The following is a 13,255-nucleotide window of genomic DNA, read 5'->3' as shown; positions in this document are numbered from 1 at the left end:
GTCTCTGTGTTTTGTCTCAACTCCAACATGACGGACGCTTCCCCTCCAAGGCTGACCCCAAGGAGCTGCATCTACCTGGTCCTCAAAGAAAACCCAACAGTGCCCGGGAGGATGCTCAGCGTTGACCAGAAGGGCTTGTCTCCTAGCTCAGATTATATCCCTAAAAGAAGGTGGAAGGAAGACCCAGGATTTGGGGAGACGGCTTGCAAGGACGCAGAGATTTATTCAAAGGGAAATCATAAAAATATAACCACGCGGCGTGGTTAGGAAAGTAGGAGAAAATAAAGATAAGTAAAAAGATACACCTGTAGGGAGGAAGGATGACCCAATCGTAATCCCTGTGAAAAGGAAAACCCACATATAAACAACACAGTCTTCTGCATTTCAAATGCACACTCAAGTAACTAATCCCAATGTTTATACGTAGTAGTCTCCTATACAAAAGGCTTTTCCCTAATGCACATTTACATTTGCAGTCTTTGCAAGAACCATGCATTTAAGGGACCGAGCTACCCACAAATAGCAGCTGTACCCACAAATAGCAGCTGTATCGACACCTTCCTTTCTCAGCCTTGTGGTTGGATTCGAAGGGAGCCCAGGACTCCTTGCTTTTGTTACCTGAAGGCTCCGGGTCTGTCTCTGCCCCTCATTTCTTACAGCTCAGCAAGTTCAAGATTTGCGGCTTTTGGCCATACAGGGATGCAGGAAGAGGGCTTGCGGGGAGAGGGGTGGTTTGTCGCTGCTGTTACTTTCTGAAGGAAGCTCCCCCAGATAAGGTCCCACCAGACACCCACACGAAGTGAAGTCGAGATCTCCAGTCACTTTTTTTTGGCCAAATGCCCTATTTTAGTGGTTTGTGCCATGGCTAGCTGGGCAAGAGTGTTGCTTTCTGTTACGCTGCATTGCCAAGCACACAGTATTTCAAAGGCGTGACGGTCAAACTGTGCTTTGGTGCATGGGCTTAGACCCCCACCACGGTTTCACTGTTCTGGTGGGGAAATATTAACATGTGCTGTGGTCCAGCCGATATCTTCCTGGTGCACTTTTACCGTCAATCTGTGTGGAAGCCAGTGACCGTCTACATTTCTTCAGGGCAGGGTTGAAGGCAAATTTAGCTAGAATTCACCAGCAAAGGTGTGATGCTGTAAGATTTGGGGGAAGCATGGCACTCTTGTTTTCCGTTCAGAATATTACAGGGGTGCACATGTTTTGGGTACATAATTTGTTTTTGTACAGTTTGAGTCAAAGTCATAAGTATGTCCTTCACCCAGATAGTACAACCCCTCCGGAAAGTAGCATGCAGATACCTCCAAGAACTAAAAGTAGAACTACCATTTGATCCAGCAATCCCACTACTGGGCATCTACCCAAAGGGGAAAAAAAAAAGACATTCTATAAAAAAGACACCTGCACTCGAATGTTTATAGCAGCACAATTCACAATTGCAAAGATGTGGAAACAACCCAAGTGCCCATCCATGCATGAGTGGATTAATAAAATGTGGTCTGTGTACACCATGGAGTTCTACTCAGCCACAAAAAACAATGGTGATGTGGTATCTTTTGTAACAACCTGGATGGAACTGGAGACCGTTCTAAGTAAAGTCTCGGAAGCATGGAGTTCTTTTTTTTTTTTCTTTTTTTAAATTACATATTTATATAGACGCATATGCCTCCAAAGATCTGATAACATGTTTGGCCAAATATTTTTTTTTTTTTTATTTTTATTTCAGCTCATTATGGGGGTACAAAAGTTCAGGTTATATATATTGCCCATGCCCCCCCATCCCCCTGAGTCTGAGCTTCAAGCGTGTCCATTCCCCAGGCAGTGCGCATCGCACTCATCAAGTAGGTATACACCCATCCCTTCCCCCCAGCCCCCACCTCGGTCCCATACCCAATTGGTGTTATTCCCAAATGTGCACTTAGGTGATGATCAGGGAAACCAGTGTGCTGGTGAGTACATGTGGTGCTTATTTTTCCATTCTTGGGATACTTCACTTAAAAGAATGGGTTCCAACTCTCTCCAGGAGAACCAAAGAGATGCCATATCGCCATTATTTCTAATAGCTGAGTAATATTCCATGGCATACATATACCACATTTTGCTAACCCATTCATGAATTGATGGGCATTTGGGTTGTTTCCACATCTTTGCAATTGTGAATTGTGCTGCTATAAACATTCGGGTAAATGGTCAAAATCATGCAGAAGCAAGAGCAAAACCACTGTCTACAACTGTCAGTTTGGTCAAAGAAAATACACGCATCCCTACCTCTCCCTGAGCCTCAAATACACAGGAGACACACACATGAGGGTGCACACATACACTCATCAATTACTATGCACACACTCCTTGGAAATATCCCGTATCCACCCCTGTCCTCCCAACACCAGGGTAAGGACGTGCCCCGGTACTCTTAAACACAACGCATCATGTCGTGACAACCCAGCCGGAGTCAGCCTGCAGTTCCATCAGAGATGATTCGCTCTGGTGGGAGATTAGAAGGATTTGAAGTCTCAGGGCTGAGCAAGTCTGTGGACTATGTCGGCCCCGAAGAGTGTGGGTGGAGACCCAGAGATTCAGGCAGCCGCAGGGATCGGCTGAAGATCTCAGATTCAGCCACCTGGCTTCGGGGGTAAGTTGCGATTCCATTCATGGGTAAGTTGGTCCATTGAGGAAGAGAGTTGGGACTTCGTGTCAAAAGAGGGAAGGAAAGGAAAGGAAACCAAAGAAAACAAAACAAAATAAAAAAAAAAAAAAAAAAGAAAGAAAAGTAAAGAAAAAGTTGAATAGGGAGAAGTACCCAGATATACAGAGATGCATGAAGATAGGTTTTTCCCACCAGCATTTCAGTAAAATCAAACAAGACATCAACAAACCCTAATGCTCAAGAAAGCCAGCCGATCATTATAGCTGGATGCATCATTTTTACCCACACACTAATGTGTAGCCACTCATCAGCAACATGGAGTAGTAACATTTTACACATAAAAGTACCCCATAGCGAGTAAAAACATATTAGTATAAGAAAAAAGAACAAAAATCTACAAGACTCTGACTTCCCTACCTTTTTCCAAATCACTGAAGTTAAATAAATATCCGAAGGGGGGAAAAAAAAAAACTCCTCTAACACTGTGGTCCCCAACAACTGGGGTGTGGACTGGTATGAGTCTGTGGGCTGCTAGGAACCGGGCCACACAGCAAGAGATGGGTGAGCGAGGGGAAGCTTCATCTGTATTTACAGCCGCTCCCCATCACTCACATCACCGCCTGAGCTCCGCCTCCGGTCAGATCAGGGGCAGCGTTAGATTCTGCATTATGGTGAGGTGTATAATTATTTCATTCTACATTGCAATGTAAAAATAATAGAGACAAAGTGCACAATAAATGTAATGCGCTCGAATTATCCTGAAACCATCCCCCCACCTCCCCGGTCCATGGAAAAAAATTGTCTTCTATGAAACCAGTCCCTGGTGCGAAAAAGGTTGGGGATGGCTGCTCTAGCACATCTTCTTTCAAATCTCTACATAAGACTTTTCTTACATGTACAGAATTTGTAAAGAGCTGGGTGTCGTTAAAGATTAGGACCAAAATGTCCAAAGCGATACTGACTTTACAATCTCCCCAAAAAAGTTTATAAAGTGAAGTCACCACGTCGGAACTATGGAATGACAGGATGGTGTCTCGGTGACCACAGAAGAATTCAAACTTGAGTTTAGAAAATCAGAAACAAAACAACAATAGAAAACCAATTTAAATAAAAAAAATGATGCCAAGAGTTTTCTACAATTGTTGAAATACAAAAACTTACAGATCAAAAAAGCTCAATGAAACCTAAATAAAATACATATATACATATTTTTTTGTTTTGTTTTGTTTTTAAGGTTCTTTTTTTTTTTTTTATTCTGCGTATTAACCCCTTATTAGGTATTTTCTCCTCCACAGGTTGCCTTTTTACACTATCCTTTGCATAGAAAATTTTAATTTTGATGTAGTTCAATTTATTTTTCTTTTGTTGTCTGTGCTTTTAGTGTCATATTCAAGAAATTACTATCAAATCTAGTGTTATGAAACTTTTGTCCTGTTTTCTTCTAAGAGTTTTATAATTTTATCTCTTATATTTAGATCTTTGATCCATGCCCCTGGATTTTTTTCCTACACCAAAATTAAAGAGAAATTCAACCATCAAAAAAAAAAAAAAAAAGAAAATCAGAAACAGGATTAATTGCATCAGCCAATCTACTGGCTGAAGAATTCCCATACATGGCAAAACTCGCTCGGTCCTTGCACGGAGTCCATAAGAGATAAAAGTTTCAGGGCAGAATGAGGTAAAAAGGTTTATCCCAATGGATACGAGAAAAGCTGGGGTCTTCCAGATCGAACACCCCCTGTACGTATTGGATTCACTAATCAATGAATCAGTCAACACATTAACCAGTAACTCATGAACCACGTTCTGTGTCAACCTCCACAAACCCTGGACAAGGACGCGCCCTGTGCCACGCAACACTCTACATGTTTAATCCTAGGAAGGGAGCATCCTGTTTTGGCCACTGTGCACCTTGTGGGTTAGGTGGGGAACGGACAGTGCATGATGAACCCAGTAGGATGTCTGGAGGGAGTCCTGGCAAAGGCAGGTGCGAGGTGGGAGTGCAGCGGTAGGATGCAAACCTGTCAGCGTGGATGCAGGTCGAAGGAAGACCGGGGAAGAGATGCAAACAAGGTTGGAAACTGAGGCAGGAGACAAACCCCGGGAGCAGAGGGGTCATATTTGGTTGTGTACGTGAAGGAAACCCATGGACAGCGTTGGAAAGCAAAGGAAGACATGGTCCAGTTTTCCTTTCAGAAAGAAGACCCGGGCTCCTGCAGGAGGAAGGGGTGAGCCCCACGGAGACAGATCGAGAGAAGGGCGGGGGGTCTGGATGAGCTACGGTGGCTTCTGTGAAAATGCCACTGAAGCCAACGGACTTTGTCAACGTGTCTTAGAATTCAAAAGTGCAGCCAGGCGCGGTGGCTCACGCCTGTAATCCCAGCACTCTGGGAGGCTGAGGCAGGAGGATCGCTTGAACCCAGGAGTTGGAGACCAGCCTGGGCAACATAGCAAGACCCCATCTGTGCAAGAAAAATAAGCCGGGCATGGTGGCGCATGCCTGTAGTCCCAGCTACTCGGGAGGCTGAGGCAGGAGGATTGCTTGAGCCCAGGAGTTTGAGGTTGCTGTGAGCTAGGTTGATGCCACGGCACTCCAGCCGAGGAGACATAGCAAGACCCTGCCTCTTCCATAAATAAATAAATAAATACATAAGTAAATAAGAAAAATGCAGTACTCAGGGCTGGAGTGAATCCAGAGCCAAAGGAAAGGAAATAAAAACTGCTGCCCGGGTGGGACCCAGGAGCTAGAATGGCTATTTATGGAATGGGGAAGTGGGATGGAGGAACTGATTAAGGAAGAAGGTCAAGAATTCATTTTGGGGTGGAATGACCCCCACGTTGCCTGGGAGACACGTGGGCGGAGTGGCTGAGTAGGGAAGTGGGCAGTGGGGGCCGACGTCTAGCTCGGCAGGTGCAGGTCTGAGCTAGAGGCAGAGGCCACCGAGACAGCGAAGGTGAACACAGGGCAGGCACGATCTGATGTCATCGTGTGGGATGAGCGGGTGGCCCAGGGAAATTGTTACCCAGGAGCACATGCACACAGGCACACACCCTCGTCTCCAAAGCCACGTCCACCGTCCCGTCCCTGCAATCCCGTCTTGCACAGCTGAGCTTCTCTGGAGGGAAAGCCAGGGGACCTGGCCTTATCATCCACTGTCCCGGACATCTCCTCCCCAAAATGCCCCAGAGGGATGTCAGAGAAAGCAGGAGGCAAAAAGTGTGCGTACTGTGATGTCATGATGCCAAAACCATGCGTGTGCACGTGTGCATTAGTGTGTGGCTATTTAAGCACCCAGTACAGAAGGACCCACGCCAGGCTGTGTTGAATGAGGTTACCCAGCAATGCGGAGGGTGCGCAGCAGGAAGAGCAGCTGGGACATGCTGAGATACTAAGTAAGGCAATGCACAGCCCCCTCGTCCAGCAGGAGGGTGCATTCAGGCAGTTGAAAGCAGGCACTGGAACACATGTGCACACCTGTGTGCATGGCAGCATTTTCCCCAACAGCCCAAAGGTGGAAGCCACCCAAGTGCCCACTGATGGATGGATGGATAAACACAACAGGCTACAGCCACACAACAGACTATTACTCAGGCTTAGAAACGAAGACAATCCTGACACCTGCTACAACGTGGATGAACCCTGAGGGTGTCACCATGCTCAGTGAAATAAGCCGGCCACAAAAGGACAAATACTGTATGATTCTACTTCTATGGGGTCCTACAGCAGTGGTCCCCAACCTTTTTGGCACTGCGGACCAGTTTCATGGAAGACAATTTTTCCACAGACCGGGGGTGGGGGATGGTTTTGGGATGATTCCAGCACATTGCATGTATTGTGCACTGTATTTCCATTATTATTACATTGTGATAGATAATGGGATAATTATACAAATCACCGTGGGTTGGGGACCCCTGCTTTAGACTCATGAGATTCACAGAGACAGAAAGGAGAAGGGTGGGTGCCGGGGAAGATGGGAAAGTTAGTGTTCAACAGAGACGGAGTTTCAGTCTGGGAAGATGAAATGAGTTCTGCAAACAGAGGAGAGTGACACTTGCACCAGGCTAACGTTCTCAGGACCAGAGAAGCGCACATCTAAACATGGTTAGAATGGCAAAATCTTATGGGATGCCCATGTTAGCAAAATATAAAGACACAAATTTTAAAATAGGTATTCAAGCATGGATAGATAGTAAGCTATGACTCTATCAATAGGGGAAACGAGACAGTCAACATACAGGAATCGTTAACGTAAATAGTTAATGTAACATAATATAATATAACGTAAAATGTTAATGTAAAGAGTTAACAATGAACGGGACCTCCAGGGAGGTCACCTCCGCTGAGCATCCCTAAGCCTGGCCTGTCCTCTTTGGTTTGCAAGGTAGCGATGCCTCCTCCTCTAAGATGCTTTTTGCACGAGCAAGCCAGCCAGCCTCCCTCATTTGGAGACGCCTGACTTTGAACTTGGTCTTCCTTCCCTCACAGGCTGCCATAAAGCTGGGCTTTTGTCACGGAGAGAAGAAAACGAAACATCAGCCGCCATGTCATCCTATCTCCTCCACTTCTCCGTGCAATGAGGCTCCGGCATGGTCCTTCGACTTTCTACCACCTTCCAACCCGGCCCAGGTCTGCGGCAACCAGCCCTTTCCCGACGGCACGATCCAGACGGCTCCGGGCTGCAGCTGCCTACAACGGGTCCCAGACCGGAACCCACTCTCTCCCGTGTCTTCCACCCCGAACGCACACGCTGGAGGAAGGCATCTCGACCTAAAGGAAGAAACTGAATCTACAGAGTGGACTCGGGCCAAGGTTGAAGACAGCTGCGGGGAAACACTGGGAAGTGCTCCGGGGACAAAACAGAGACTTTAAACAGAAAAGGACACAGTCATGAGATGGTTGGCGGAAAGGTGATCACTAGGAATTCTCATCCATTTACGGAAATAACATTGATCGGCGATCAGCTGTACATGGTTGGACGAGACAGTAGGAATTACAGTGTCCAGTGTGTGGCACTGTTAGGTTAACTTAGGGCTACAGCTGTCCACACCCCATGTAGAGTTCATGGAGCAGGTGGATTATTGAGGCCAAGCTGCCACATTGCAACGCCTCTCTGCACCTGGAAACTAAAGGGGGCTCACATTCCGCAGATAAGAAGTGTCTTTTTGCAAACTAGTACACCCTCTATGGAAAGTGGTATGGAGATACCTCAAATAGCTACAAGTAGAACTACTATTTGATCTAGCAATCCCACTACTGGGCATCTACCCAAAAGAAAAAAAAGACATTCTATAAAAAAGACACCTGCACTCGATTGTTTACAGCAGCACAATTCACAATTGCAAAGATGTGGAAACAACCCAAGTGCCCATCAGTCCATGAGTGGACTAATAAAATGTGGTATCTGTACACCACGGAGTTCTACTCAGCCACAAAAAACAGTGGTGATCTAGCACCTCTTGTGTTATCCTGGATGGAACTGGAGCCCATTCTACTAAGTGACACATCAAAAGAATGGAAAAACAAGCACCACATGGACTCACCATCAAATCGCTACTAACTGATCAACACTCATGTGCACATATGGAAATACCATTCATTGGAAATCGAGCAGGTGGGAGGGGGAGGAGGGGATGGGTGAATTCACACCTAACGGGTACAACGCACACTGTCTGGGGGATGGGCATACTTATCACTTTGACTCAAATGGCACAAAAGCAATTTATGTAACTGAAACATTTGTACTCCTGCAACATTCTGAAATTTTTAAAAAATCAAAAAAACGTTTCATTTCCTCCTCATAGCCCAGTCTGCACCTTGGCCACCTGCATCCCTGGGCTCACAGCATTCTCAGGGCCATTAAATAACCCACTAGGATACTGTAGCCTCTGTCACCTCCCGTTGAGCCCAGAGCGGAGCTGCCTCCCTCCCCGCATCCAGCTCCCCTGGGGACTGAGGCTGCTGTGTCCCACCCTGTCTACAGTGACCTTCCACTGCCCACCCCCTTCTGCTACTAAATCCCTGCTCCTCCTGCCTGGGCGTCCTCCTTTTCTAAACCCCATACGTCTTGCCCTACAGAGCTGCTAACTCGTCCTTCCCCTTATCTCTGGGATTCTCCTCATCCTGCCCACTTCTCCTTCAAGCAAGGCACCGACAGAGGACAGATGTTTTCATTCCATCACAAGAATTTAAACCTCCCAGTTGGAACCATTTGCCTTGCCCCATAAAAAAACCCCAAACATATATTTCATCATTTTCAGACATGGAACAGGAACAGGGGAGTGGGGCGGTGGCCACCTTCCTCCTCTGGCATCTGCACTTTGCAGGCAATAACAAAAGAGGAAGCACAGGGCTACTTCTAGATTTTTGCTTTTACAATTCAAACAGAGAGAGGGCCAAAAAGCCAAAATAAGAAGTCAGAACTCTGTGTTCTCTCCTCCTTAACTCTCGGGAAAACAAAGGAATGGTTTTAGTACTGACTCCTCCAGTTCCAAGCACCGGCGAAGATGCAGACCACACTCGAGTCTGTGGATGCTAAAAAAAAGATCTTTTTCCGGGGACATATTCACTCGCCTCTAAGAAGAGATTAAGGTGTGAATTTCGCTCAGCGGAGATACAAGCTGTCATCCAACCAGGAACTACAAGGACAGACCTCTTGCCTTCCAAAACCTGCAGAAGAGAGCTGACTGAATGCCCCAGTGGAAAACCAAACCCATGAGCGTGGCTCTGCTACCATGGGAGGAATGACATGGTAGTGAACCCAATGTCCAGCCCGCAGGCTAATCAACAACAACCACAGGCTCCAGGCTCAGAAGACAGAAAAAGGGATCCCACCTCCCCAGTTAGTCCTGTCTGTGCCTCTACAGTGTGGCTTCTCACTGGGGACGGAGTTGGTCCCAGGCAGCAGTCAGTGACGTCTGGAAACACTGTGGCTGTCACAGCTTGGGGGTGTGGGTGCTGCTGGCATCTGGTGGGTGGAGCCCGGGGTCATTGCTCCACACCACACAGTACACAGGACGCCCCACCACGGAGAATGAATCCGCCCCAAATGTCAGCAGTGCTGACGTCGAGAAACCCTGTTTTAGCATGTACGATCCGTCTACATATGATCTATCAACCATCTATTATGTACCTCTCACCTATCTCCCTCAACATCTCCCTATCGAATTACCAGCTGTTATCTCGCACCTATCTCAGTATCTATCGATCATTCTTAGGACAGACCAGTCTCTTGTCTCACTGAATGGTCACTTGTGGATCTGATGGAGTGGCCCGTTCCTAAGCTGTCTTGCCTTTTTTTCCGGTACAATGGCGGATTTTAAGGGTCAACGTGGTCAGGCTACAGTGTACAGTGGTTTGATCAAACCCTAGTCTAGATGTTGCTGTGAAGATTATTCATTTATTTATCTGATGGGATTAACATTTATTAACAGCAGACTCTCAGTAAAGCAGGTTGCCTTTTGTAACATGGGTGGGCCTCGTCTAATCAGCCGAAGGTCTTAAGAGCAAAGACCGAGGTTTGCCCAAAAAGAGGAAATCATTTGCCTCAAGACTGCAATGTGGAAACCTTTCCTGGTTTCCAGCTACCTGGCCTATGCTACACTCTTCAAAATCGCCAACCCCACAACCGTAAGAGCCAATTCCTTAAAATCTCTTTCTCTCCCTCTCTTTCTGTTGTTTCTCTCAAAAATCCTAATTATCTATGTATCTATGTGTATATATATGTATTGTCTATATTGTCTATCCTTCCATTTATGTATGTATGCATTTATCTATCATCCATGCATCCATGCATGTATCTATGTCATCTATCCATCCATCCATGTATGTATCTATCCATCCATCCATGTATGTATGCATCTATCCATCCAACTATCCATCCATCCATCCATGTATCTATCTATGTCATCTATCCATCCAACCATCCATCCATGTATCTATCTATGTCATCCATCTATCCATCCATCCACCCAATCATCCATCCATCCATCTAACCATCCATCCAACTATGCATCCATCCATCCACCTAACCATCCATCCATCCATCCATCTATCCATCCAACCATCCATCCATGTATCTATCTATGTCATCCATCTATCCATCCATCCACCCAATCATCCATCCATCCATCTAACCATCCATCCAACTATGCATCCATCCATCCACCTAACCATCCATCCATCCATCCACCTAACCATCCATCCATCCATCCATCTATCCATCCAACCATCCATCCATCCATGTATGTATGTATCTATCCATCCATCCATCTATGCATCCATGCATCCATCCATGTATGTATGTATCTATCCATCCATCCATCCATGTATCTATCTATGTCATCCATCCATCCAACCATCCATCCATGTATCTATCTATGTCATCCATCTATCAATCCATCCACCCAACCATCCATCCATCCATCTAACCATCCATCCAACTATCCATCCATCTATCCATCCAACCATCCATCCAACCATCCATCCATCCATCCATCTATCCATCCAACCATCCATCCATCCATGTATGTATGCATCTATCCATCCATCCATCTATGCATCTATGCATCCATCCATGTATGTATGTATCTATCCATCCATCCATCTATCCATCCATCCATCTATGCATTCACACATCCATCCATGTATGTATGTATGTATGTATGTATCCATCCATCCATGTATCTATCTATGTCATCCATCCACCCAACCATCCATCCATCCATCCAACCATCTATCCAACTATCCATCCATCCATCCATCCATCCAACCATCTATCCAACTATCCATCCATCCATCCATCCATCCAACCATCCATCCATCCATCTATCCGTCCAACCATCCATCCATCCATGTATGTATGTATCTATCCATCCATCCATCCATCCATCCACTCATTTGGGCAGGGAGTGGACTCACAGCCTGATGAGGAAGGGGTGGCTGACTTCCTTCAGGACAGACTTCTCGTTGTGCACATGCTGCTCCTGCTTCAAGCGGATGACGTCAGGAATGCTCATCACCTTGAGTGCAAAGAAATGCTCGGTGCTCTTCTCCTTCACTAGGTGAACCCGGCCGAATGTCCCAGTGCCTGGGAGAGGACAGAAGAGATGGGAGCGATCAGGTCTCCTGATGGTGGAGAACCAACCACACCATGCAACGGGCAGGAGGCTGCACCCGGACCTCAAAACAGAGCCCACGGACCTCAGAGTCTCGGCATCGGGATACACGCAGGAGGATGGTAGGTACAGAGAAGCTCTTGCATAGAGTCTGCAACTGAACACACACATCACAGAGAGGGTTTTCCATTTGGGAGAAATGGGCCATCGTTTCTGCGAATGCGTCTTCCTGGAGACCTGTTCCCAACACACCCCCACATGTGATGCCTGCTAAATAGTCTCTTTATTTAAAAATCTGGCACAGATTGGAATGAAGTGGTTGTAGACACCCGTAGAGAGAGGAAATAAGAACATGATCACCCAGGAGGGGAGAGGGTTTGTCCCTCAGCCTGCACCTGTTCCCACTCGGATTCCGTAAAGTACTCGAGCTTATGACACACCTTTCTAAAATGACACCTTCACAGGAAGTACACGAGATCTCTCAGTTCTCTCCAAATTGCCTTCCACCTGCCTTCATCCCAGCGCCACCAGCCTCTTCCTGACGCATGTCAGTGCCCGAGAATATTTTTAAACAGCCATTCACGGCTTCAGACAGAGATTAGCAATGAAAACAGATATCGCCACCTTCCGTTATGTGTGTACTTCCACCCCGGGGAGCAGACAACATAAAGGAATCCACAGAAAAGATGCTTTGGAAGTGACTCTTCCTAAGGAATCAGAGCGCCTTTAAATGAGCAAAGCTCACTAATCAATATTGAGGTATTTATTCATTTCCTGATATCCTACCTGTCTGCGGTGCCTGCATTACGCTAGGATGCAAACCCCAAGAAAACCAGGACCTCAAGGAGATGCCTGCACTCCCACGTTTAATGCAGTAGCCAAGACGCAGAATCCACCCACGTGCCCATCCAGGATGAATGGAAAAAGAAAATACAGTCTACATTTTCACTGGAATACTATTCAGCCTTCAAAAAGAAAGGAACCGTCATTTGTGCCAACACGGATGAATGCAGAGGACACTATGGTAAGCGAAATAAGTCAGGCACAGAAAGACAGACTTACGGCATAACCACACGTGGATGAGGACTCTACAACAGCCGAACTCACCCCAGGCTAAGTCTGAGCTAAGGGAGGAGGCAACAGATATGTTTACTGTCTAGATTGAGGTTATGGTTTCACAGGTGTGCACTTATCTCCAAATTCCTCCAAGGTTTATACATTAAATGTGTACAGCTTTTTGTATGTCCATCGTATCTCAATAAAGTGGTTATGAAAAAAAGAGAGAGAGAGAGAACAAAACTCTCTCTCCACATGTGAGTTCATGTGGGGAAACACACATAAAAATGCAAGACTACAGTTGGTCTGATCTGCCTTTTCAAAAGTGCATTCAACGTGCTGTGAAAAGAGGCAAAATGAGATACCATAACCTGTTACGTGGGGGTTGAGGGAAAATTCTCTTCGGAGATGCAAAGCACAGGTCAGCATTCC

General features: G+C 46.3%; 1 protein-coding gene across 1 annotated transcript in view; it reads right to left on the bottom strand.

The window, feature by feature from the left end:
• The window catches only part of PRKX (protein kinase cAMP-dependent X-linked catalytic subunit), a 78,170-nt gene that overhangs the window by 41,063 nt on the left and 23,852 nt on the right, over positions 1–13,255 (bottom strand). The window contains exon 2 of the mRNA XM_069463643.1: positions 11,571–11,739. Coding sequence (XP_069319744.1) covers positions 11,571–11,739 — 169 coding nt within the window. The remainder of the gene's footprint in view (positions 1–11,570; positions 11,740–13,255) is intronic.

The sequence above is a fragment of the Eulemur rufifrons genome, chromosome 30, assembly GCF_041146395.1.
Source record: "Eulemur rufifrons isolate Redbay chromosome 30, OSU_ERuf_1, whole genome shotgun sequence".
In the NCBI taxonomy this organism is placed as follows: domain Eukaryota; kingdom Metazoa; phylum Chordata; class Mammalia; order Primates; family Lemuridae; genus Eulemur; species Eulemur rufifrons.
Note: the sequence above shows the minus strand (reverse complement) of the source record. Positions and strands in the feature narration are given on the sequence as shown.